Genomic DNA, 26,656 nt, shown 5'->3' with positions numbered 1-26,656 from the left:
GAAGAAGGAGGGGGAGCAAACCTAAATCAAACATGCACAAAGATCTAAATAATGGCTTAAAATGTACTTTAGCAAGTAGTGTTGCTGTGTCTTGTCTGACAGAACACAGACAAATCACAAATGAGGCACTCCAGCTGTTGCTTTTTTGTTTCCTTTTCTCAAATCTACTGTGTTGACTTCTGTTATTACTGCTGCCAAAGTCTTCATTGCAGTTCTCCAAGGGACTGGAGAAGCTACCAAGTAGATTCAAACACAGCAAGCTTCCAGCTCTCTCGACCTATTTTACTCCCACTCCACACTCTATCTGTCTTGCTAACCCTAGCGTGACCCAAACATGCAGCCAGTGAGTTCGATGTGTTTTCTATGGACATACAGAGAAGGTATGGAGGCTCCAAACCAAACCTCAACCATGCCAGCCCTATGAGGGAAGGAGGGGCCCCTTTTTGAGGAAGTCATCACAGAGTCCAAATAACAGGGCCATCTCTGCCTGGGGCCCGCTGTCAGGCCAATGATCGATGGCCTCAGCCTCAGATGCCTGCCTTAACTGGCCAGTGGTGAACAAAGAGGGGCAAATATAGAGACAGAGAAGGGGTCATCCCTTCCACTGAGGGACTGACAGTCAGCCAGAGAGAAGGATGGAGGGAGGACAAGAATGAAGGAGGGAGGGAGGTAGTGTAAACCCCAGCATGTTGATTGCTAGTCTCCTCTTTGATTCAAAAAACAGACATGTCGTGCTGTTTTATTTCGTTTGTAACATGTCCAGAAATCTCCAGCACTGAGACAGCGCTACATTTTAGTGATTGCAGCTCCCACAGCTGTGGCCACAGGAATGTAGCCGGCGCTCCTCGCCTCCTTCCTTTCCTCTCCATCTTGCTGTCTATCTCTTATTAAAGTCATCTCTCGTTTCCTCACCTCTGTGCCTACCCTCATTCTCTCAGTCTTTCTGTCCTGAGGTGATGACTCTGGCTCTTGTGAAGTCTCTGATTAACACTGAGAGCCATTTTACCAAGAAGGCCTTCTTCCTCTTCACGTTCCTCTTCTCTCCTCTTTCCATTCTTCAACTTAGCTAGCATCTGTCTGAAGGGGGCAAAGCCCAGGCTAAGAGCACAACCCGAGCTATAAGCTTTGCCAATGGCCTGTTTTTGACAAACCAACTGCAGTGGCCAATGTCTCCCTTTAGCAAAGTCCCATCAGTAAATGAGAGGGGGGAAAAAAACGATTTTCAGCCAGTCTGCTGTCCCCTTCCAGTTGACAGTGGATAGCTTATTTTAAAGGGTTTTAACAATCGCTACTTTCCTTCAGCTGTGCCAAATGAGACTGACGAGACCCAAGCCCGACTCCAGATGTGCACAATGAGAAATAGGCAGTGTTATTGTGTCATCTGGCAATTTGGATTCTTTGAACAGTTTATGAACACGTCTCACAGGAAAGCCATGAAAATTGTCAATTAAATACAGTTTTGAGAGAATGAGGGGCATTGTTGGTAACAAGTGAGAGCTGAAGCCCTGCTTTTGAGTGAGAGGGAGGCCAGTATGAGAGCAGATGAGCTTTTCTGCATTTGCTATATATAAGTCAAATTAAGCTGAGTGAATGTATTTGACCTTTCACCCAGTGACTCTTTTCTATCACACTCTCCAACTTATTCCTCGTCTGGTTGTAGTATGCCTTTAACTACCCGTCTGTGGAACTGTTCCACATCTCCACCAACATAATTGAATGCAGTTTCACATATGCATTCCTGTTTGTTTCTCCCTGAGAATGAAGACTTAATTTTTCTCTTATTTGTGTCTTTGAGATTGTCACCTCTCAACTGTTCATGCATACAGCCCATTCTCCCTTGACTCTTCTTTAATACCCAGGCTGTTAATCCTCATACAGGTCAGAATAAGGAGCATGAAAAACTTGATTTTTCAGAGGTTTATGTACAAAAACCAACCTGTTATCACAAAACTACAGGCATATGTTAAAGGTGTAGAGGTCTAGCTTTAGGTTTAAGAAAAGGTCTTATTTTAACTTAAAATAGAGTATCCTAAGATTAACCCAACATCTTGAAAAAGAAATCCTATTAGGGTGCACTGTATTGAAATTCCTGATCAGGCATCCATATATGACACGTTGGTGATGGGTTGAGTTTTAATATTACCTCACACTGTGTGTCAAAGCACCACCACCACAACTTTCATCTAATTAGTCAAAATTATCATGTCAGGAGAGCAACAGAGAGCAAACTGATGAACTAAAAACACTGAATTTCTGTCAGTAAGTGCAGTTAATCTTAACTTAAGCCATTTTATTCTAGCAGAGGTGCATGTAAGAACATCAAGCTAAAGTCACACAGCGCTGCAGACTGGTCAGTAACCCCTTGGCAACCAGCAGTCGCTAGGGAAAATGTGCATTCACTAAATCCAAACCAACTTACCAATGAAAGTTTTAATTTCATACATCTGAATTTCAGACTGTAGCGGTTGCTGAAGGTCACAAGGACTTTTGCCTAAACCACACAGACAATTTCCAGCAGTTTGAATGTTTCTAAGGCGCACTGTGTGTTTCCTGCTGTGTGCTGTCTGTGAGAAAGAAAATCTACACATTATATCCGGATTCTCCCAGGATGGGATATAAAGGCCTCAGTGTAATAACATTAAAAATTCATCACTTTCATTCAAATGCACAATAAACTCAGTTTATGCTTTTATTGTTGAGTTTTGCTGTTTGGGATTACAAAGAATTAATTAATTAGAATTCATTGTTTAAAGAGGACGTTACCTTAAAAACTCATAAGGGAAAAAAAGTCACTCGTCGGTGTAAAGTACATAATGATAAATGAACCTGTCTCTAGTTTACTTTACAGGCCTTTAATCTGGTTTAGACACTCTGAATAAGCACCTTAAGGACTTCAACTTTAATTAATGATTCTCTGGAGAGGTGACCAGGGCAGCCAATAATTAAAGCTGTTTTTCCTCACCGTGTACCTCACAAAGATCCCAATCATTTATGTCCTCCTCCTCATGTTCTTGTAGCCCTTATTTCTTTGCGGGTAGCATTATCTTTGGTCATTGTATAACTTTGTTTAATAATGACGAACATACTGCACTGCAATACGTGTGGTATCTTCCTAACTAGTTCAACAAGTTGTAGTGTATCTTCTTTCTCTCAGACGTCCAGACAGAGATAATTAACAGGAAGGAAATGATTCAAGTCTGTGCAACAGTGAGGATGATGTCTAGAGGAAATGACCACCGATGACCAACAGGAGAAGAGAGATGACTGAGTTCGAAAGGTCCTGTGTACGTGTTTGTGAGGTTGATGCCTAAGCGTGTCTGGCAAAATACAAGCTTTGCTCTTGACTTTATTCCATTCAGGTAAATGATATAATTTAATGAGCAGTGTGCACTGAAGCATGTGATGACCACGTCTGAATTCCATCATAGAAACATGATGCCTTCAAGAACCAACGGTGTAAAAACAGGATGTGTGGTGAAATCATAGACTATGCCTCTATGCTGAGTCCCACCCCACAACGGCAGTACATTTTTAAGAAAATACTCTTATCACCTGAATTTAGCACCCTTGGTTATTTAAAAGTGTAGACCAATCACACGGTACACTGTGAGAGTCAAAATGTTTGGTGAAAATGATTCCTGATGCCTGATCCATTGACATAACTACGTCGCATCTACATCTCGTGCATTCTTAACTGTGGAACCAAATGTACTTTCGGATCATTCGGTGTATCTAAGATATTATCTGATTTTCCTGAAAGAACTTGGAATCCAGTTTCAGGTCAAGGTACATGGTTGTTTAGCCCTTTATTGTTTTCTGTCTCTCTCCATTGCAACTGCTTACATTACATTCATCTGTGTAGCTACAAAGCTGCAGGTGGGCAGCATTAGAATGCTGAAGGAGGACTGCTGATCAGATTAGATTTTGCACTCGGTCGGTGCATTCATCAGTTGGTGCGTGTTTGTGTATATGTGTTTGTGTGTGGCAGATCATTTGGTCCGCTGCTTTAAGACAAAGGGGGCCCTGGTCCAGTTTACTCCCATGGGTAGGGTACCTTTTACCTAAAGACAGAAAGACAGAAAGAGAAAATGACACCACGCAGCTTGTCGGGCTCTCCAACATTCACTCCTCCACACTACTTTATGGGAGGGTCAAGGTAGTTAACCAGTGGCAGGCGTTCAGATGGGTTCTGCTCTGACTTCAAACAGGGAACATTATGGGCGTGTGCGCTCACAGGATATTGCACTGTAAGGCCACTGAACACGGCTGGGTTTGAGAGAGGAGGCTTTGTATTGAGCCCATTAGAGTCCTAAACCGATACTAATGAAGCCGTTTCCTGTACAAACGGGGCGGCTCGAGGGAAACTGGTTCGAGTTTTTAATAAGACCTCTCCAATCCCAGTTAAGATGCTGAAATTTTTTATCTGGGTACTGAGTGGGTTAGTACTGGTTCCAAGCCGAACCTCCCTTTGGAAAAGTTAATTACACATGATTAATGGAGCGTTTTCCTTCCAATGATATCTGTGACAGCACAAAGCTGTCGTAAGGCTTGTCAGGCCCAATTCGAGCTGAATAAGTATTTATGTGATCGCATGTGATGGGCCTCCTCTCACCAGCACCAGCCCTCATCAATCAAGCCCTGCTGCTCGCAGTAGTGGGAAATTGGTCTATCAGCGCGGCTACCCCCTCCACCCCCGCTGCCACCACTGCCACCGCCACCTCCCTCCCTCCCCATTCAATCAGGCCTGAGGCTACAATGCTTCTTTAGCTCTTACTTCTGACCAACGCAGGGGTCACAGGGGGGAAAGTGGGAGCTAGAGCTGAGCCCATCCATTACAGCTCTTGTTTCTCTCGGTGGCAGCCGGACGACGGGATTCTATTAAGAGCTCCGTCTATTCAGCACTGAGATTACACCAGGGCCCTCTCTCCAAGCACACCTCACCACCAACCCCCGAGCCCTCACCAAAACCCTATACCCACCCTCGGGGCCTTATAGCCCTCCCCACCACCACCACTGCCACCAACCCACCTCAGCTCTGTCGTGCTTCCCCTCCCCAGTTCCACCCCCCTTCTACACTTCCCCCTGCTAGTGTTTTTTCTTTCTTTTTTTCTCTTTTTTTTTAAACAACCACAATGACAATAATCACAGAGAGAAAGATAGAAAAGAGAAAGAGACAGAAAGACAGGAGGAAAAGCTTGGGGTAGAATCAGAGCAGACACCCTAACATGAACCTGCTCCTGCTTGGGATGTGGACAAACACACCGTCTGCCTGTCTGAACAGGATTTGGCCTAGGAGCCGCACACACTTAAAGGGAATGTACACACACACATCCAGAAGGCATAAGCATACCCTCCATCTCAAACAGACACAGAGCTTCAGCACCTGGCTTGAAGATCGGGACAATCTTCCCTTCAGTATAAACACACTTAGATGGGTAACATCACAAACGCAACTCTGCTGCAGTTACGTCGTAAACACCCACCAGCACCAGATCAAACTGCCACTCCTAAAATGTTTAAGAAGCTCGTTTATCTCCCGCTGGCCTGAAGAGACTCTTCATTTACTTAATATGTGTTAGCTCTTGAGAGAGAGAAAGAGGGGGGAGTGCTGCTGGGGTCGCGCCCCGGCTTGGATGGATGGGGGTCTTCCTGTCAAGGAGAAGGAGAGAGACAGCGCTCCTGTCAAACAAACAGAAATTTAATACGTTGCTTTCTATCAGGATGTCCACAGTGTGTACATACTCTCTTGGGCTTGATTATGAATAACCCCTTCTATCTTATAAACAAGTGGAGTGAAGACATTCATCAGGGATAGAGAGGTAAGGGTGTGAAGGTGGAATGTTCCCTCCTCCTACGAGAGCCAACTGCTGTATTTCTGCAATGAAGGGGATGATAGAGCGCAAAGTACATCAGAGAGGAGACAAAAAAAAAAGCTGAAAAAAGAATGGATGTAGAAAGATCTAGGACAGAAGAAGCAAAGGATTATCATTAAAAAAGCGAAAGGAAAGAACAGACAAGAGGAGGAAATGTTTTTTTGTGTGCATGGAGAGGGCACTCGGGGTGGGGCTGTGTGTGTGTGTGTGTGTGTGTGTGTGTGTGTGTGTGTGTGTGTGTGTGTGTGTGTGTGTGTGTGTGTGTGTGTGCGGTTTCACTGCATGGTTTGGAGTTTGGCAGCTCACATAGGGGTTAACAGGATCGGAATGCTTCTTCAGTGGCAGCGTAATCAGCACCAACTTCCTCTAATTCAGAAACCCTAGGCCTCGCTCTCCGCCTCTTTTGTTTCAGCCGGTGCTGTGCTGACAGCGTGGAGGAAGCAGCCGTCTGACAGTCAGGGGAGATGTTGAATGTGCATAAACATGGTTTCCAGGGAAGCAGAAAGAGAGAGTTAAACTGACAAACTTCTGGGTGATTATTGTGTCTGTGTGTTGATGGCCGCTCGAGCCGTCTGTGCACCTAGATATACGTGGACTTGTCAGTATGTTTTGGCGGTGTTTTGCCCACATTGCCGGCCTCTCCCAGGGGGGAAAAAAAAAGAAAAAGAAAAAGCAAGACGTGAGTGAAGGAGGCCGTGTGAGGGATACTCTGCACACTAGCTGCCAGGCCAGTCATCTCCAGCTGCCAGCCGGAGACTTTTGTCTTTGTTAAATGTTCTGTGACAATGAGATTTTCCAAAGTGCCACCAAGATAAAGAAGTGGATCGAGAAGGGTGGAGGTGGGAGGAATGGGTGGTTTGGGGGGTGGGGGCTCTGATAAGAGCTGAGATGGTCTGGTCATAGTCCAGCAGCCCTTCATCACTGCTGCAGCCCCAGATATATCTCCTCTGTGTCTCCGAAGCACTCACATACACACCTTCATCATTATGTCTCTCTCACGCCTTCACAAACTAATACACATACCCAACAAATGCACCCAATTTCAACACACACACAAATACACCTCTATTCCATCACTACAGCTCTAGATCCTCAATCGATCCTCACAGCCCCTCGGCCCCTGCCAGACACCTGCAGGTGATTGATCCCCAAATCAGTCCCTCACAACCCCAGTGCCATAAAAACCATAACAACCCATCATAAAAGCTGATTTATCTTCACCTAGTGCCGGGCCTCACAGTTAGAATATTAACCCAAAAGTGTATGACACCGGGATGATTGGTTTGGAATTGAATGAACTTGGGGAGTATCGACGAGCTTGTCTGATGGGTCATATCAAGTCTGACTACTGAAATGTGCCAAGTGAGATTGCAATCTCTCAAGCCCAGGCCTTCTAGAGACTTATACACAAACAGGAGGAGTTTTGTTGGACTCTTTGCATTTATTCATGTAAGTCTGGCTCTGTGTCTGGATGACTTTCGATAAAATCACAGATGTATTCAAATGTATTAAAGCAGACTGATTAATTATGCTCCTGTTCACGTTTATCATGAAGCAATGTGTCAGTATAAACTAGAGCTCATATGATTTTACAGCATTTTGAAATTTTAAGTATATTATATATGAGCATGGTGGCTCAGGGGTTTGCACTATTAGACCCTGCAGTCAAACCCCAGTAGGTCCCTTCGGTGCAGATGTTCTCCCCTTGCTTGGCTTCTGGAGCTGGGTTTTTTTTTCTTCTCATCCCAGGGCCCACACATAAAAACAAAAAAGATTCTTAAACTTTAAAGGTTCACTTCTTAAATAAAGGTTTAACACCGATAGGTCAACTACATCACTTTCCTCCAGCCTTGTAGATATTTTATCGTAAAAGCGAGCGACAGAAAGGTTGCATACAATATGAACGACGCGTCACTGAGTCTGCTCGACATGACAATCGTTTTTTTTCCTCCGTTGTTTTTGTTTTTGACTTTTTCTGTGTTGTTTCCGTGTGTGTCCGTCCATGTGTGTGTTCCTGCAGAAAATTGTGCCCAAGCCACATTTTAATGAAAGCTCTGGATCAGAGCGGTGCCAGAAGCATGATGTTCTGGCAGCAGCATCAGCATGTGCCCTGTACTCCGCAGTGCAACAAGCTCCTGGGTTAAATATAATCCCAGTCTAACTCAGGGGCCTCTTTGATGCTACTGAAAGCCAGTGAAGCCTTTAATGGGAGCCACTCTGTGTTCCTGTGTTATGTGTGAGCCGCTCAGCTTTCCTTCATTTTAAGGTTGTTGCAACTGATTTGTTGTTTTCCGAGCTAATTCTGACTTTAATCATGTCCACGTACGCTGTACTGGGTAGCAGATTCCTATGCCTGCATGTGCGTGTGGTCCAGGTATTCCTGTTGGGAGGGGGTCTAAATGTGTTTAGAAAGCCACATTACTGGGACATGTCTTCCTTACAGGGACTAAGTTAACCTGAAAATATAAGTCTTTTGCTTTTTTTTAGATGAATAGAGGTTTTAAGGTTAGGTTAGAGTGAAGCAGCAGTTATATTAAAGGTTAGTGAAAATCTCCAGGAAATGTAAATCAGTGTAATATCCTCTTGAGTCACAACTATGTGGGTTTCTTTATATGTCATGATGAACAGACTGAACACACTTCCACAGTCTGCTTACACAAGAATACTTTCCTCCTTTCTCACTTTTCAGTTTTGACTACTTGCAAAGTTGAATATAAAAATAGCCATTATACACTCATGTTCCCCTCTTTTTTTTCTCTACGACACAACAAGCGCTTCCCCCCCCCCCCCCCCCCCCTTCAGTTTGAGAAAAAAAACTTCCAATAAAAGCGAATACGCAGAAGAAACAGAGTGCCTGTGTTTGATCTGCTGCTGGGTTTTTTATTTAGATTTCTGAGAAGTATCAACCTATTTTCAGTTGTTTCCTGTTCAGAATCAAGTTAGCTGTTATCACAAGGCTGCCGGGATCATTTTCTTCGGTCGCAGCGAAAAGCTGTAACGTCCTTGTCTGATATCCACCAACATTAAAATATTAGCCTTCCAATTGGACACGGTGTGTCAAAGGCAGCTTGTCACAGTATTACAGCTGAGTCCTGACTTTAAACGTGAGAAGAGAGCTCAATAAATGTAATGAATGTGTGACACTTGGACATCTGAAGTGCCGTGTTCAGTTCCATACCACTTTTACCTCTTGTACATAAAAAGCCTCTTTTAAAGATGATATCTATGAGCGTTTTAGAGCCAATTTGTTCTCCCTGCGGCAAAAGGCAACATGCTCTAATTACCTCCCCCCACCTTCTCCACTGAGGCTGGAGGTGGAGGTGGTGGGGAGGTGTTTAAGTTTCCAGTCTGTCCAATGCGTATGGGAGCTGTGTGCCCACTGAATTTATGTTTCACAAACCTGACCTTTGACACTTGTGCAGCTTTATCACACCCAATAGCCCAAATACAGTGTGTCCCTATATGCCGAGGCTCTGTGGAGGAAGTGTCTGTGATTACCACAATCTGTACTACTTTGTGTACATCACTGCCAGCCCTCAGCCCCGTCTCCACTTCTCTTCCGCCTGACAGACTCTCAAGTCACTTAGGCCGCCATTGCTTCCTTCAGACAACACCATCAGGTTGCCTAAACCCAGTTAGCTTTGCATCTTATCTAATCTCACATTCGCCCTCTCCTCAGATTGTCTGAAACAGTTTAGTCCCTTACTGTCCCTTGTAGCACTTCAGCTTCTGCAGCAGAGATTGCCTCTCAGTTTGTTTGTTTTTTTCACGTTTTGTGGTAATTCTGTTGTTTTTGCATTTTGGAAATGATTTTTCTTTCATTTAATGTTTCGACTGAGAAATCCGTGAGTAATCCCACTCAGGGCATCGTGTCACTGAGTGGGTCACTCAGGGCATGAGGCTTGGTGTTACTTCCCAGTTTTGACACTTTCAAACTTTAAAGTGTCGACTTCAAAACGATTAAAAAATACACCTACCCACAAGGACACAAATGAAAGAATCCTCTACTCTTAAAAAGAGGAGAAAAAAGAGTGCGCCCTGGATTATGAGCTCAAAGGGAAGCAAAGACAGTGCCAAAGCGAAAAAGACCATGTGCTAATTCAGCAAACACACCGGGCTTGTTCCTCGCAGGCCGCAGAATTTGTCAAGAAATCATCCCTCGCTCTCTCTGCCGGAATGCCTGCCTGACCCCCGGCAAATGAAAATAATCCAAAGTAATTAGAAGTGAGCCGGTCTGGTCCTGAGAGCCCCCGGGCGGCCGGGTAAACATGGCGGAGGGTCCGGGAGGGGCCAGTAGAGAGAGATGGAGGTGGGGGTGTGGAGGAGGGAGGGTGCTGACCTTGTCCACATAAAGCAGTGATTTATGAAGTGCAGGGCACAGCAGCAGGGCTTCTGTCTTCTCCCGCAGAACCAAATTACTGAGGTGGAGATTAACACGCCGCTCACAACGGGCCTACTTCCAGGCCCAAGGAAAAAATTTTATTTACATTTTCTCCTTTCATTTCCTTCGCCGTGTTTTAATGCTAATTGGCACCGTGCACATCCTCTATTAATAAAGACTCTTGAAACTGCGCCACTCATTCTCCTGCGCGCACCTATTGCCTGATGAATGCGCTAATTAAAAGACAAAGCCGCAGAGTGTTGTGCCGCCTGGAGCCTGACGTCTCTTTGAGCCCCGGGTGACTTTTTTTAACCACTTGATTGAATCGCCCCACATTTAGGCAGAAATAAAAAGCGAGGGGAAAAGGTGGTTGTGTGTGTGTGTGTGGGGGGGGGGGGGGGTATATAAAGTCACGATGGAGACTTAATGCAGCTTTTCGCCGTGTCAATAGGAGGTCTCGTCATGAACAGTGGAACTATTTCATGTGGATTTGGCCGCGATATTTTCTTTCTCTCCCCTCTCTCTCGCTCTCTCCTGAAGGATGTGCTGGAATGCACCACACAGGCCTTCCCAGTGTTTCCATGTGGCCCCTCGGCTGCAGCGGGTATAGGCTCTCCAAGTTCGCTTGCTGCTGGAGTCAGTTTGCAACCCACACGGGAATCCCCCCCTCTTCTCCAGCATGTCCCATCTGACTTTGCAGAGCACCGAAACTTAAATCACTTTTCTTTTTTTTTTCTAAATAGAAGAAAATGCTTAAAAGATATTTAATGGATTTTTTTTAAGAAGAAGAAGGAAGTGTGTTAGCTCATGAAGCCGAATCTCAGATAATATATGAAGCTGATTGATCTTATAAACAAATAAAAAGTGTCTACATGCATGTGTGAATTTGTCTTTGCGTGACCGAACTCCTAAAAACAAACAAGAAAGCCGCAAGCAAAAAAAGGGGCCTGTTTGAGCAATTTGAGACTCCTTTTCAAGAATTTCACAGCACTTTAAACATTATCCGGATGCTGTACGTTTTAATCCTCCCCAATCAAATAAGTATGAAACGCTGTGTTGCATGATATAGTCGGAACTAACATACCCTGAAGCCTGCGTGTGTTTGGTTTGTAATTTGTTGATAAACAGCTTTTCCACCTCGCCATCCCACCGTTTGTCACAATCATTATGACAAAGGCGTGGAAATAATTCTGATAAAACGGGTCTATTAAATCCGGGCACATCAGAACGGCGTTTACGGCAAACAAAATATAAATTAGAGCAACGACTCGCAAATCATTCTCGCGGTTTATTAAAGGAACAAGTGTTTTAAATTCACCCCCATCGGTCTGTTCAGCGCGGACTCGAGAGCTTTTTATGGCAGCTCGTTCAGGTGATTATATATTCAAGTCGTACACATCTTTCATGGCCCACCTAGCATCTACACGCCTTGTTGTGTAGATGTTTTCCGCACAAGATTGAAAGTCAACAAAAAAAAAGTAGACTTATAGCAAAGTGGGCACTTTTTTATTATTATTTGTAATGGATTTTTTTATTGTGTTATTATTTTGTCGCGTGACAGCTGGAGTCTGTTTTCCCTTTGCTAAAATATCCACACAAACTTAGATCGCTCGTGTGTGTAGAGATGACGCAGTGCAGCTGCTCAGCGCTGTCATAAATAGACATTCAAATCACCAAATTATACGTCACAAATGTGCAGGGTTTTATTCTGAATTTGTTTGTGTCGTGCGGGATTTTATTATGAAATGACAAAAGTCCGTGCTGGGTTTAGCTCACTTGACAGCAGCAACAAATCGAATCACCTAATTAGTTGGGGGTTTTTTTTTAACTCTCAAGTCTCCACTCACACTTCTTTAGTGAGGTTCAGTTCAGCTGAGCACGCCATCTCCTGACTGGAAAAAGAATTGTAGCTTTTCCTTCACGTGCCCGTGCATGGAGATGGGGAGTGTTGGTAGGTGGGTCTGTGTGTGAGAGAGGGGGTTGGTGCGGGGGTCATACCACCGTTACCCCAATTTACCCCCGGTGATACCACAAACCCCGAGAGTTTATCCTCTTTTTCTCACATTTCCTCCTTTTCACAAAACCCCTCGCACTTCTCTCTCTATCAGGATCCTCGATCAGGACTCGGAGAGGCTGTGAAGCAATCACTTTCCCAGATTACTTGTATTTAATACACAATGCATCATAAAACAAATCCCTCATCCTGACAGGAAGAAAATAGAACAGCTCATTCGACTTGAGCTTTCCCAATTTATGGCTAAATTAAAAAGGGTTCCAACAATGGACAAGTCGAGGAGAGGCAGGAAATCAATGACCGGGCGGACCGGGGTCTCTCCTCGGTTCTCAAGGCGCGCGAGACGATGGGAATCGGTGGCCGGGTCCTGCCTTATTTACACATGATTTTTCCTGTCCTTCCTGCACATTTGCTCCGCGATTTCGCAAAACAATGGGTATTATCTGGGATGGAAGGTCAATGTCACAGTGTAAGGAGTTATCCATCATCATCTGCTCTCATCAGCCAAAGCCCCGCTCTCTCTGGCTTTATAAGCTGCCTAATAAACTCCGCTCACTGACAACAAGGACGTTTCTGTGTTATTCTCTACCCTTGTCAGATTGTTCACGGTATCAGTTTCAGCTTTAAACTGAGAGATTAAAACACACACACACTCAAGAAATACAATGTCCAACATTTGGTCTCATCTTGATGGCAAAGCAGATGCACGAAGGCGCACGCGGAGCTAAAAGGTTCTTTTTTTTCTTTTCTTTTTTAACGCAGATTCAGAAATAACTAACCCAAGCTGATGTTGAAAAGTAAATGTGTTGTGTTGTATGTAGAGGTGAGCTTTGGAAAGCAGGTGAGTAGGCCAGGGTCGTAAGATGTGGCGCATGGGCATCAAATGGCCCGTATAGAGATTCCCAGATCTCAGTGTGTGAGAACAATTAGGCTGTTTATTATCATTACTACTATTATTACTAATATTATTATTATTATCACTCGTCCCCCCTGGCATACAGCTCAAGTCTGAATGATAAGATAGCTCAAATAAGAAACGTGTAACACACTGCAGCCCCTTTAAATTCAATTCTTAATAACGACAAAAAAAATGTCGAGAGGTTTAAGAAAAGGTGGATAATAATTCACGACTTTGATGCGTATGTTCCTTCATTAAATTGTGCAGACTGTGTGTGTGTGTGTGTGTGTGTGTGTGTGTGTGTGTGTGTGTGTGTGTGTGTGTAGTTCATCCCTTTATAAGCCCCCATCCCGACCTCTCCCTGACCCCGCTCACCCTTTCCAACCCCGGGCCTCTGTCACTTTAAAATTTACTGCGGAGAGTAGTCTCTGCTTTCCGGGGACATACATGTGTAAAGACAGTCTCCCTGCTTGGAGTCCCCTCTCCTTTTTTCTTTTTTTATAATAAGGATGGATCATCCTTTATTTTTTCTTTTCTCTCTTTTTTTTTTTTTTTTTTTTTTTTTTTTTTGAATGAGAAACATCACACACAAGTATCCGCGAGGCGCAAAGTAGGGAGGCGATGCCTGAAATCTCCCCTCCACCCCCCACCCCGAATATCTCCGCTATCACACAGACGACACATCCCGACTGGCTGAAGAGGAGGAGGAGGAGGTGGTGGAGGGGGGGAGGAAGAGAAAAATGAAAAGTTGAATGGCTACTAGAAGACACCTGGTTGCGTCAGGACAGGAGGGGTGACAAGAGAGGAGCGGACGAGCCTTTCGAAGCGCACCGCTGCGAGAGAAAAAAAAGTTAGGATCAAGTTGATGCACCGGAGGGGATTTCAGTTCCGACGTCTGCGGGACAGCGAGGGGAGAAGCGCGGAGTCGGCGCTGTCTGTGAGACAGTGTAGTGAGAAGGGATTTACTTTTACCGAGCGAGCCGTGTGTGAGAGACAGCACACAGACACACACAGACAGCGAGACAAGTCGACTCGTCCCGCGGATTGGAGACCTGAAGAGACCGAAAAACAACCGCACACCGATCTTTTTTTTTTCTTTTAATGTGTCAAAAAATCTGGAGAAGTCGTCATTAGCAAAAAAAATATTTTTCTACTTTTATTTTTAATTCCCAGGGCGATGTTTTTGTATTTTTATTTTTTTTTACGGTGTCACTTTTTACTCAGTTAACCACCGCTGTTATTATCCCAAGAGGCTCAAAGTGTGGCACGCCAGTTTAAAAAAAAACGAGTCACCACGGTAAGAACACGCAGACTTTTATAAATAAAAACTGCTTCACTGAGGTTTTATTTTTATTTTTTTACTTTCTTTTTTCTTACACGCAGAGAAAGAAAAAGCACATCTAGGAGTTTATTCGCTCATCCATCTTGCTGAACTAAGTTTGACGTTTAAATTATTAGTTAAAAGACTGCGGTGTAGTTTACAGAATACACGACTAGGTGCTCTCTTAGCGCGGACAAAGGGCTTTATGTAACCTAAATATTTATTCAGCAGCAGGTTACACAAAGACATAAAGACAGATTTGTGACCCTGAGAGAGAGATTCCGTTTTGCATCCCAACAATCGGCTTGTCTTCATAATTCTTATCACTCGCGGTTTCCTGCAGTTGATTTGTTCCCCAGTAAAGTTTACAGCCGCGCCATGAAAAATGTCAGAGCGCTCGCGATTCGTTCGAGTGGAAATGCTGCGCGAATATTTTGTAAACGATAAAAGTCCACCGATGATATGATTTGCATGATAATTCACTTCTATTGTGTTTGTTGCTCTTCTGTTGATTTCGCCAATGAGAGGAACAAAGCTGTCCCCCTGGTTTATTATTGTCACAGCCATTGTGTGTGTAGTTTATTATCTTTTACTGTTCTTGTTGCAGTTAAAATGAGTAACGTTTGGTTCATTTATTCGTTGCAACTACATTTAAAGAAACGAATTTAAACGTCAGCTAGAATCAGGTTAAATGCAAATAGATTTTTTTTAGGGATGTATTTCATTTTGTGGCAGATTTTTACATTTCTTTTTTTTTTTCTTCCTTTCTGTAACAAAATAATAAAGGAGCGATCGGTCCAAAGTGAAACTGAAAGAAACCTTTGCTAATATGAAATGAATGCATATAATAATTCATGTTTTTATTTGTTACTGAACCTACTATTTGGCTTTTTTGTCTTCCTTATGTACTGACTTATTGACGTCACTTAGCATCTTAAGAATATTTATGAATATGATTTCCATTTTTATTACTTAAATGGTAATGACATCATTCTTCAACAGGCCTCTGAAGCTTTAAAAAGGTCTCAGATATATAATGAAATTACTTTGGTACTGAATGCTTTTTTCTCTTTCTTTTCATTTATATACAATGTTCACTGTCTTATATTCAAAAGAATACAAATAATAATAATATTAAAAGTGTGTGTGTGTGTGTGTGTGTGTGTGTGTGTGTGTGTGTGTGTGTGTGTGTGTGTGTGTGTGTGTGTGTCAGAGAGAGAGAGAGAGAGAGAGAGAGAGACCTGCTCCTAACATTTGAGTTCTTTTCTCTGTGGGAGGTATGTGGTTAGTCAGTGTTTGGACACAGTAACCTGGACTGATACTGATCAAAGTCTGATCTCTTGCTCTCTCTCTGTCTTTCATTCCTTGCAGATCTTGGATGGGTCAGGCCATGTAAAATTCTGCGTGGATGCCAGCAAACCAGATATCGGGAGCTGGCTGAAGCACATCCAGTTTGCCCCTGCAGCCAAGCAGCACAACCTGACAGCGTGCCAGATAGATGATCAGGTACGAGGAGACGGGTCACTCGCAGCCCACCTGGCAAAACAACCTCAACAAAGTGCGAGATAAATAGGATGTGAAGGAAAGAGAGAGGGAGAAAACATCTGCATGACTCGATTTTGAACTCCCAAATGCTGATGTGTCTTTTAAATGTCTGGCAGGATGAATCAAGCATTTAAAATGCACTCAGCCTTTTTCTAAAGCCAGAAGGCTTCCCTGTATTTTCCGACGGCTGTCCCGTCTGCGTGCTGCTGTGTTAAAAGGTGTTATTGTGATCTAAGTCAGATAGCCCCGAGAGCCGCTGGCCCACCCTGCCTTTAGTTTACTCACACACGCACAGGTCTTATGTGACGTTGCACCATAGAGACTCCTCGCTATCTGCGTGTGTTTTCCTTCTGTAATTGTGCACTGGCTTCTGCCGTGCGAGGACCACAGGGCAGGATCAGAGGCGGCCCGCCAAGATGATAGTTTCACACACTTCCTAGTCACGCTTGCGATATAAACTCCTAGATATGCCAGGAATGTCACCATCCTTTTGCTGCTCACCTGGCTGTGCAGAGGTGCGTGCTGTATACATGGGGGCCTGTTCAGCTCAGCAAAGCCATGGCGGGGGCTCCTCCCACACAGAAACACACACACACATACACACATTGGGACAGGAACACAAGAGGCTAAACTTTATTTGACGCGTGTGCGCAGCATACCATCGCATGACCCGAATAAAAACCATAATCTAGCTGGCGTGTTTGTCATCACTTCTCACTGGTGGTCCATTTAAATTTTCTGCTTAACGTCGCCCATTGAAATTTCTGCAGAATCTCCATTATAGTGCTTGGTAACATGCTCTAAATACAGCACTCGCAATTAGTGGTAATTAGATGCAGAAATTTCTCACAGTGGAAAAGATGCACCGAGTTTGCCTTTTCCCTGGAAAAAAAAAGAAAAAAAAGGTGATCGACATCTTCCAAGAAAGATCTGGCCTGTTCTTCTGTCAGACATGTATGTTTTTGTTCTGTTCTCTTCCTCACAAGGACGAGAGAAAGGTGTATCACTTCTCTTAGAGGGATAGAAGGAGAAGGCTTCCAGAAGTACTTAGCCACTCTTTTTTAAAAAGACACAGAGAGACAAACAAGCAGAGGAGAGCTTTCCTGAGCTGCCCTCTGCACGAGGTGTGACTCGCTGTCAACACTGTGGTTCTGCTTGGGTGGCTGTGTAAGGCACCGACAGGTCACGGACATGGCTATGATGAGGTGATTGTTAAGTATTACACACTGTCACAACACAGCACAATGTGCTGTCTTTAAGCCTTCCGGCCAACATCGGTGTTTTTGAAAACACAGTGTAGCGTCTCACAATGCCTGTCTGTATCTGTAAAATGAATAGACTGAATAGGGTGGTCAAAGCTGCTGTCAGTTTTTGGTACTGACTGTGCGAGTGTGTGTGTCTGTGTGTGTGCTGGTGCTCATGAGGGCTTTTTTTGTGTCCCTGTGTGCACAGACGTTTATGTTCATTGACTTGCTGTGAGTGTGTCAAGTGTTTTATTGTGTCTCTGAAGTGTGTGCCCACACCTGTAAGTGCCTGTGTTTCCTACATGTATGCATGTACGATTGTGTGTGTTTTGTGTGTGTGTACCCACACGCACACTCTGCAAGGACTGTGAATTGTTCACTGCGGTTCAGATGACTCCCCGCGCTCCTCATTCTGAGCTGGAAACGCTAAAACACACAGTACCTGATTCCAACAGGTTTTTACTGCCACAGAGAAGTGCTGACTCCAAACGCAGCCTGAAACCACACATTACACAGTCGCCACATAACGTGTAGCATCACCAGATTTCCACAGAAGAGCCTGACTAAGCTGCCCCGGGCTCATACATTTCTTGTTCTGTAAAGTCGTCCTTCAAAACCAAGTTTAAACAAATCGTCCCTTGCCATGCGCTCAACAGAGATGATTTGTTGTACGGCCTGATTTTAAGGCAGTGTCATACAGCGACAGCAATTTCCAGGCGTGTTGGTCGTTATTTGGGCCTGGTTCTTTTCAAGCCTCAATTTAGCCCTGCCAGCATGAGTAAAACTGGCCTCCGTCTTCTTATTTCTGACCCAGTTCTGGTTATCATAAAACTTTATGAGCAATCTCAGGAGAACGTGGGAGCGAGAGAGGAATGAATGAGGGAGCAGAGAGAGAGAACAACGTCTGTTTATTTCTTACTAGAGGAACTGTTCGCAAGTCCACTTCCCCTTTCTCTTCTCTTTTTCTCTCTCAATTCATTTGTTACTCATCTGCCATCCTCCATCAGGATAAACGTCTTTATTTTTACCCCTTTGCATGGAAAACTTGAGCGGACTGTGCAGGAAGTAATAGAGGACCTGCAAAGGAATACATTGAATATTTTTAAGTTTAAAGATATTGCGCACTGTGTGTTCAGCTGTTGAAATTTAAAAAGCTAAAGTTGTTCTTTAATAATAATATTAGCTGGACTTTGAGCATTCTAAAAGAAATGAACAAGGACAGCCTTTATTTGGGTGACCTTTCTGCTTTACTACTTTATATATTTGACACGTCAGAGTGGAAAGCAACAGGAAAGAGCGGAGAGGGAAGGCGATGGCAGGTGTCACAGTCTGTGAGTCACACTGAAATCTGTAATTAATCCAGCATGCTTCAGCTCACAGGTTTGAATTTATTTAGAAATAAGAAGAGCTGTATTAAGAGAGCCAAGTATCATACATGCAGGTTCTCATTTTATTTCTAAATGAATGTGAAACTCTTTAAAGTTGGCCGGTTATATAGTTTTTTGATGTTTGAAAATTCCTACCCCAGTGCGCAAGACATCCTCGCTCGCACGCTAACGCACACGCAGAGACGATGCAGCCTTAGCGCCGCTTCCACAGATCCATCCACGACCAGCACGTTTTGTTGTTAATATAATCAGGGGAATTAGCGCTTACAAACCCTCCGCTGTGCTCCTGACTCTACTGAGTCAATTGAAGGGAAAATTGATTAAAAGTGTAATTAACATCATCCAACGAGGCCCGAAGAGCCTTTTATAAGACAGTGCAGAGGGATATGAGCGTTAATCTCATTCGCGCTATTGATTCTCACTCAGTATTGAGTGGGATGGAGTGGCTTTGGGGCATATTAGCAAAACACTGACGGCCATTCACTATGTAAATACACTGGAGGTGATTGCAGCTCAGTGAGATAAAGGTATTGGACCACATTCAGCTAAAAAGAAGAGATCAGATCGTGCAATTCCACACGATTTAATGCTTCATATGACAACTTTAGAAGATTTACAGCCTTTTTTTAATTCACAGATGTAACTTTTTTTTACCTGACATTGATGCTATGCCACTAAAGAGGTACCAAAACAATTTTTGCTTTTGCTTTGCTTCCTTTGCATGTAAGGAAGCCAGCATGTTCATCCAAATTGCTGGAAGCAGCTGCACATTGTGTGCTCATACTCTTTATTGCTATCTAAGTCACGAAATGGTTTCATTTAGAAGCCAAGCGATGGTAACTGCCAAACATACTGTACATGTAGCATGACCCCGCTGGAGAGGCCACAACACATGTGGACATGTTGCTGTTATGCAACTGCTGACTAAGCACAATGTTGTGGTCGATCTTCTATATTGTAATTATCCTTTGCACTTTTTTTTCCCTTCTTTGCTTAAAAATAAACAGCGTTGGGGAAATGTTTGAACCGAATGCTCGTATCCGATGTTGCTTCTTTAATTTAGTGTGGCCCCGTGTTAAAGTAGCCTGAGACTTTAAGGGATTTTTTTGTTTTTGTACTAAAACAAACAGCCGGACTGAGAGTTTACTGGGACGGGACAGCGTAGGTTAACATACCTGTTGAATGCGGTCTGTGTGCAAGAGGGCGAGAGGAATCCGCCAACAGGGTGTGGACACAGAAAATGTGACTGTGTTTACTCTGCTAATGACTAATGGTGTCAAGGTAATAACTTATCCAATTATAGCCTCTGATCCTCGTGTGGTTTTAACCTTTGACAGGGAGAGTGTATGACAGAGAGAGGAAGATAAGCAGTGACCTAATAAACTAACGCATACAGACAAAAAAGGCAACATATCCTTTAAAAAAAAAACATGCGGAGCTCTTTGTATTGATATAAAATAAAATGTTTAAGAGAAGATCGGGGTGTTTTTGGATAAAACATGAACTAGAATCTCAACACTTTTTATGGTTTTCGGTGTGGACTCAAACACCCTGACTATCTTATCTCTAGCATTATCTTAAGCCACTGTTTGACTGCTGGAAAAAGAAATGTTTGTGTGTGTGCATGTGTGTGGCCATGACATGCTAAGGATGACCCCAAGAGTCAAAGACGGTGTGTCCTGTTTGGGACACACAGTGACTCGCTGCCTCTTTGTTTACGTGTGTGTGTTTTCACTGTTTATCTGTGGCGACCCTCAGGGAAGGGGTGGAGCCGCTGGGGAGAAATCCCCCTCCTGTTCGTAATCACCCTCTTGAGTGTGCTTACGCTGCTCCAAGAATACACGTTCTTGTGTAAAGAGTACAGAGTGGGTCTAATCGAGAGAGGTCAGAGGTCAGATTCAGAGCCAGGAGTGCTTCTTGCTGACAGAGACTTCGGTATGGCTGTTGTCTGCTGTTTGCTGCCGTTCTTTGTGGACTTTTTTTTTTTGTATTTTTTATGAACAAATGTGAAGAAATTCAACAGTGTCCGTTAATTTTTATGTTCTAAGGCTATCGTCCAGGGATGTCAAACTAATTTAACATCGTCAGCCTTAAGTTAGCCAGACCAGCGAAACACCCCTCTCTGTCAGTGTAAATACATTTAGCTGAATGCATAATCCCTGACATGTCTCAATATAAGAAAAAGAAGTGGGATTCTAAAGAACATCTCAGTTTTCGACATGATAAAGGTATAAAAAACATTCCATAGCAGATATAGTCGATACTGGGAAAACCAGGAACTTCTCTCTTGTCTTTCAATTATTTATCTATAACCTATTTATTTGCTGTAGTATGAATGGCAACCGAGGAGGTCTTTATCAATAGAATCAGAGCTGTAAATCAATTGAAAATACAATTAAAAGTTCAAATTCTGTGCCCTCCTTCACATTTTCCAAAGCTTTCCAATTGGAGTGATTCCGGCTCTTGGGCCTTATGTTTGGCACTTTAAACGGCGCTCTGGTGACTTTCCAAAGAGCCTTCCTGCTCAGTCTCAGTATCAGTCTCTCAGAGCGGAACCCCTACAGTCCCTCGAGTCTGTTTGCGCCGATGTCTGATTGTTTCTGAATCACAATATTTTTGTGCCCTTTGAGGCCCTTTGAGAGCCCCTTTGTCTGTGCGCCCATGTGCGATCTACAAAAAAACGATCCAGATTCATGCACATGCATCTCTGGTACAGAGGGCAGAGTAGGGTATGACAGAGATTATAGTTTTGGGACCCTCACAGTTCACTTCTCTTTATTCATACTAGATCTGCTTCCTTCAACATAGCAGGAAAAACATTCCCCAACTTTTAACTTTAACTACTGGCCTTCCTTGTTAAATGAAGGCAAATCAAAAAAAATTCTCAAATACTAAAAAATTAATAAATAAATCATAAAAATGGATTCCATTTGGTGGTTATTATGTAATATGTCTCCCCTGGTCTGGATAACTGTAATGACTCCGGTTCAGCCCTGTAATGGGAGTCAGACTTCCAGGCCCTGTTGCCCTCCCACTGATTTTCTTGGCAGGTCATATTCATTTAATGCCTGAATTTAAGTCATACTTTAATGCTACCACAGAACTACATGAGTTACGATGCATCAATCACTCCTAGGTTATTGACACACAAGAGCTCTGCCTTGGTCCGGCCGACTTACTTAAGCTCCCTGTACTCCAGCGACTCAGTAGTGTCACATTTAGTATTATATCAGTTGCCAGAAGTAAGAACAATGACACAAATAATTATAGTCTGAAGCATACCTCATGATCTTTATTGTGACCGAGATGTTTATCTTAACTCTCTCAGGAGCCACGGCGGCTCTTGTGTTCCCCCAGTCAGGAATTCCCTTCATAAGCGGCGTATCGTGACCTGCGCCTTCCCAGAAGCAACTCTCTCCACCCCCCTGTCGCATTTCTAATAAATTCCTCTATCATCATTGTCATGTTGACACAGCAAAGGAAGGTAATATGTTAAACGTCCAAAGCGTGCCAAATATAACTCCATGTGTGATTGTTTCACAAAGAAAGCCTATTGTGTGTCCAGGGGAAGCACCACAGTCCCAGGGACTCTCATCTGATTCTTAAATATGACTTGCCCCACTCAAAGTGCACGGTCCCATATTTAGCCGTAGCAAAACTATTTATGTACAAATGCTGTACACGTAAGCCAGTATAGGTGCATTAAATAACACAAACTGATCACACAGCTGGAAGTTTCTCCTATTGGGAAAATGGTCAATCAACACAATGCTGATTTTATAATAGTTCGTTATGCTGGCTGTTTGTTTAATTAGCTTTCTCTCCACATAGTCGTTCCCACTTCCTGCCCACTACAAGCATTACTGTGTAGAGTATTTACAGACGAGTATATTTATTCAGCAGTTGTTTGTGTTTTCTTTTTGTATTCATGAAGATGGATGCCTTACAGGATGAGTAATTACAACTTAATGACCGTGTGTATTTTCATGTATACGTCTCTTCTGCGTGTGCGGTGGTGCTATGACAATCATGTGTGTATGCTCATGCCTGTACAGTACAGCTACCTCACGTGACCTCTGCAGCGCTTGCCTCGTGCTGTTATCGGCAACCTAGAAGAGACAAGTTAACACAAAGTGACTGACGCAACATTTTTACTATAAAACAAAGGACTGAAGCAAATTCTTTGATACGTATCTGCGGGGCTCTTTTGATTCAAGGGTTGATTTGAAAACTTCTGCTTGAGTCATAAAAATATTTTGTGTCTTACAGATATTCTACAAAGTCACCAGAGAGATTTTTCCTGGCCAGGAGCTGCTACTTTTCATGAAGGCTGAAGAGTATTCATGTGATACGATGGCTCCTGATATTCATGGTCGGCACCTCACGCATGCACAGACACAAATATTTTGGTTTTTTTCTCTCTCTGCTGTAAACATATCTCACAAATGTTTTTTTTTCTATGTTAATTCCCCCCCTCCCGCCCCGACACCTTGCACTACGCAGAGGAGAGGCAGTACCGCTGTGAGGATTGTGACCAGCACTTTGAGTCCCGAAACCAGCTGCTGGACCACCAGAAGAAGCCGTGTGGGATGCCCCCCTCCTCCTTCCTGAACCCAGGTTTGAATTTTCATTATTATTACTTTTTTTCTACCACCATAAAAATAGAGTTGTACAGAGTGTCGAGAAACATGTGTTGCTGAACTGGGACCAAGACACTAATGATCTAAGTGCTTTGTCTCTCATCGGAGCAACTGAAAATGAGATCATAGAGTAGTGCTCTGTGGAAAAGGTGAATCTGATCTACGCTTTAGCCATGAGGACGACTTTAAAACCTTCCACTTTCGAGTGAATGAAGCTTTTTTTGAGCTGCTTGTATAACTTCTTATGTAATCTAGGAGGCGACAATGACCTGAAAGCCCAAGAACCTCAAGACTTGCGACCCCTCCACATGTCCCAAGGACTACACGAATGTAAAGAGTGTGACCAGGTCTTCCCTGATGTTCAGAGGTAACTGGATCGACACATTTCATCCCATAATTTATTCGAGCAAGTGCTGACAAACAAACATGTGATTCAAGACAAATCCTTCCAATCTCATTGTCTTTTTTTCTTTTTTCTTTTCTGCAGCCTGGAGGCCCACAGCTTGTCCCACAGTGAGGAGAGAGAATATAAGTGTGACCAGTGTCCCAAGGCCTTCAACTGGAAATCGAACCTGATCCGACATCAGATGTCGCACGACAGTGGCAAGCACTACGAATGTGAAAACTGCTCAAAGGTAAAGTGATGACTGTTGAAGGGAATATTTCATGATTTGGGATGCAGATATTTGTGCACATGTGTCCCCTCTGCACATTTTTTTAGAAGCAGATAGTAACCCTCCCGTGTGTCTGTGTGGTTCCTCCCCCCAGCAGGTGTTCACAGACCCCAGTAACCTCCAAAGGCACATTCGCTCGCAGCACGTCGGGGCGCGTGCTCATGCCTGTTCTGAGTGTGGCAAGACGTTTGCAACGTCTTCAGGCCTCAAACAGCATAAGCACATCCACAGCAGTGTCAAGCCCTTCATGTGTAAGTCACTAAGACCCTACCTATGTAAGTCTACTCAGTACATTATAAGAATAACAGTAATGACATGCTTTGGCTTGCCTTCTAATGTGTTTTTTGGGGGGGGAAAAATCACTTCATCCTTCTGCAGGTCTTTTTCTCCAGAACTAATCTTGTAATGTTCTACAGGGTTTACACGTGATAATATACTGCAGCGAAGCAAAGACGTTTCTTTAGAAAGGCCCATGCAGTCGGTTTTCTGCACCAAGCCTCGCACACTGCTGACATAATAATAACAGCATTTTAACGAGCATGTAATTCAGTTTGAATCGTTGAATCTTTGTCTAACCTTGATTTTGCTTGTAACTGTGATTTAATCTAATGTTTTGTTGACATACATCTTGCAGGCTTTTTTGTCTCGTGTCTTGGTTTCTTTATTTCTTGAGCACATACTTTCTTTTTTCTTATTTTTTGGGGTCCTCGCTAACTCCTGCAGGATCCAAAAACCTTTGACCTTTCACACTTTCACCACCTCACACAAGAGATCTGATCTCCATATCCCCTGAAGCATTATGACCTCCACCCTCTGCCCCTTTCCTCTTTCCCCTGTTTTATTTTTTATTGTTTTTTTGTTTTTTTAAGTGGGCTCATACAAATCTGTGCACATTAAATACATACTATCTTTTTCTTTTGTCATGAAAACACACAGACAAACACATATAAATAAATATCCATATACTTAAGCAGGAGTGACGGCATCTCCAGTGAAGACTTCAGATTTCCCTATCTCATCTTTTGCCTCCAGAACACGCACCATTCCTCACAAATAGCAACCACATGTACAGCCCCTCTTCCCTGCGCTTCCTCTGAATTGGAGTCCATTTGCTATAATCAGCAGAAACTATGCAGGTTTAAAAACAAATAATAGCTGTCTAAAAAAAGAGAGAGAGACAAAGCAGCCTCCAACATGATGGCTGCCTGGGAGAAATCATATGCGAAGTGCCTTTTTGTGTGAGTGCTCTTGTAGGGTCTGTATGCATGTGCTTGTGTGTGCATACTAGTATTCGTGATTTAGTGCACGCAGTGTGTCAAGGATGCGTGCATACAAGCTTTTGTATGAACGGGAAGCACCCAGAGGTGCTGGGTTGTTAATTCCCACACTCAAGTGAACATTATTTATCTGCTGCACTTTTCACAGGAGCATGTTTATAATATTTTGTTTTTCAGTTTATTAAGCGCTGAAGAATACGCACATGTGGTGAATCCTGCCCCACAGTGTGAGTGTGATGCGTATGTTCTCAGGATGTAAATGTCACAAGAACTAAACTGAGTCAAAGGGCTTTTTTCTTCCAGTCTGCTCAGGCTATGTGGGCGTACTTGTATTTAAAAAAATATAGTCACAAGGAGAGATCATTAATAGCTCTTGTTCCTTCTTTTTTTGGCTAAAATTTAAAATTTCAAGCAAATTTAAAATACAAATTCTTTAGTGTTCTTTTAAACAGTTTAAAATGGCCTAACACACCCATGGTGATGATTAGGTAACGCTTAGAGAAACTGAGAAACTGCTGTTTCATGTCACAGTGCTAGACGTCAGCTTCATTGGTTAAATTGACTGAAAGGTCTGGGCTCAGGGAATTTTTTTTCTTCTCCTTCCTCTGCTGCTGCTTCTTCTTCTTCTTCTTCATTAGCCTGGCTGTGTCCAAAAAAGCTTAGCCACAAATACCCTTATTTTAATTTATTTTTCTGGTTCCTGAAAATTCACCTTTTTTTTTCTTTTTTTAAAATATAGGATTACATTCACTCCTGGCTTGAACTTTCCCATTTGGAGTTCCTCTGGGATGTTTATTCAAATGTGCTTCCAAAATGCTTTTTTTTCCTGTTCTCCCTCTCCATCTCCTTGAATTGCCTCTTGTGCACCTTGAGGCTGGAAAGCATCCAAAGTATGCAGAAGTGAAACCACAGTGTGAGCCTAACCACTTCCTTATCCTCGTTTAGAAGATCTAATAACAATATGAGCTAAATCAATCATCCAGAAATCCTTCTTACTGCTTTCCTAAAAGTGTAGGGTGAACACAAGCTGCAATCCACAAAATCCATAGTGTGGGAGGGGTGTGACAAAGAGGGACATCTTCTGCATGACAGAAGTTCAGAGACACAAAACTGAAAAGCACAACCAAAATAGCATATGATGGGTTACTATTCCCACTATTAAATCATCCATTTACAATAGAAATAGCTGACAGATTAATACTGACCAACAGATACCATCAGATGGTGGATTTTTTGTTGGGTGTTGTCATTGTACGTCTCCGGAGACAGACTGACTGACAGGCAGGCATAGAGAGTGTGGCTGTTGACTGTGGGAAGGTCAGTAAGCGCAGGATGACAGAGCCAACTATGGGGACAAGGTGAGGGGGCTGAGGGGGTGACTAGAGAGGCCCAGAGAGAGGG

At 43.3% G+C, this 26,656-nt stretch overlaps 1 protein-coding gene across 12 annotated transcripts in view; it reads left to right on the top strand.

The window, feature by feature from the left end:
• The window catches only part of mecom (MDS1 and EVI1 complex locus), a 125,465-nt gene that overhangs the window by 84,070 nt on the left and 14,739 nt on the right, over nucleotides 1-26,656 (top strand). For 4 of the 12 annotated variants that reach the window (XM_085429573.1, XM_085429568.1, XM_085429572.1 and 1 more), the window contains exons 3-8: nucleotides 15,859-15,993; nucleotides 22,934-23,036; nucleotides 23,168-23,281; nucleotides 23,560-23,671; nucleotides 23,792-23,939; nucleotides 24,073-24,229. In XM_085429573.1, coding sequence (XP_085285699.1) covers nucleotides 15,859-15,993; nucleotides 22,934-23,036; nucleotides 23,168-23,281; nucleotides 23,560-23,671; nucleotides 23,792-23,939; nucleotides 24,073-24,229 — 769 coding nt within the window. Of the gene's footprint in view, nucleotides 1-14,404; nucleotides 14,464-15,858; nucleotides 15,994-22,933; nucleotides 23,037-23,167; nucleotides 23,282-23,559; nucleotides 23,672-23,791; nucleotides 23,940-24,072; nucleotides 24,254-26,656 lie in introns of those variants that run through there. The other 8 variants (XM_085429575.1, XM_085429571.1, XM_085429569.1 and 5 more) reach the window with 4 other exon arrangements.

Source organism: Copadichromis virginalis, linkage group LG14 (assembly GCF_057382275.1).
Source record: "Copadichromis virginalis isolate Kocher_CV1m ecotype Utaka linkage group LG14, C_Virginalis_male_GT1.1, whole genome shotgun sequence".
Classification (NCBI taxonomy): domain Eukaryota; kingdom Metazoa; phylum Chordata; class Actinopteri; order Cichliformes; family Cichlidae; genus Copadichromis; species Copadichromis virginalis.
This window is presented reverse-complemented; position numbering and strand designations above follow the sequence as displayed.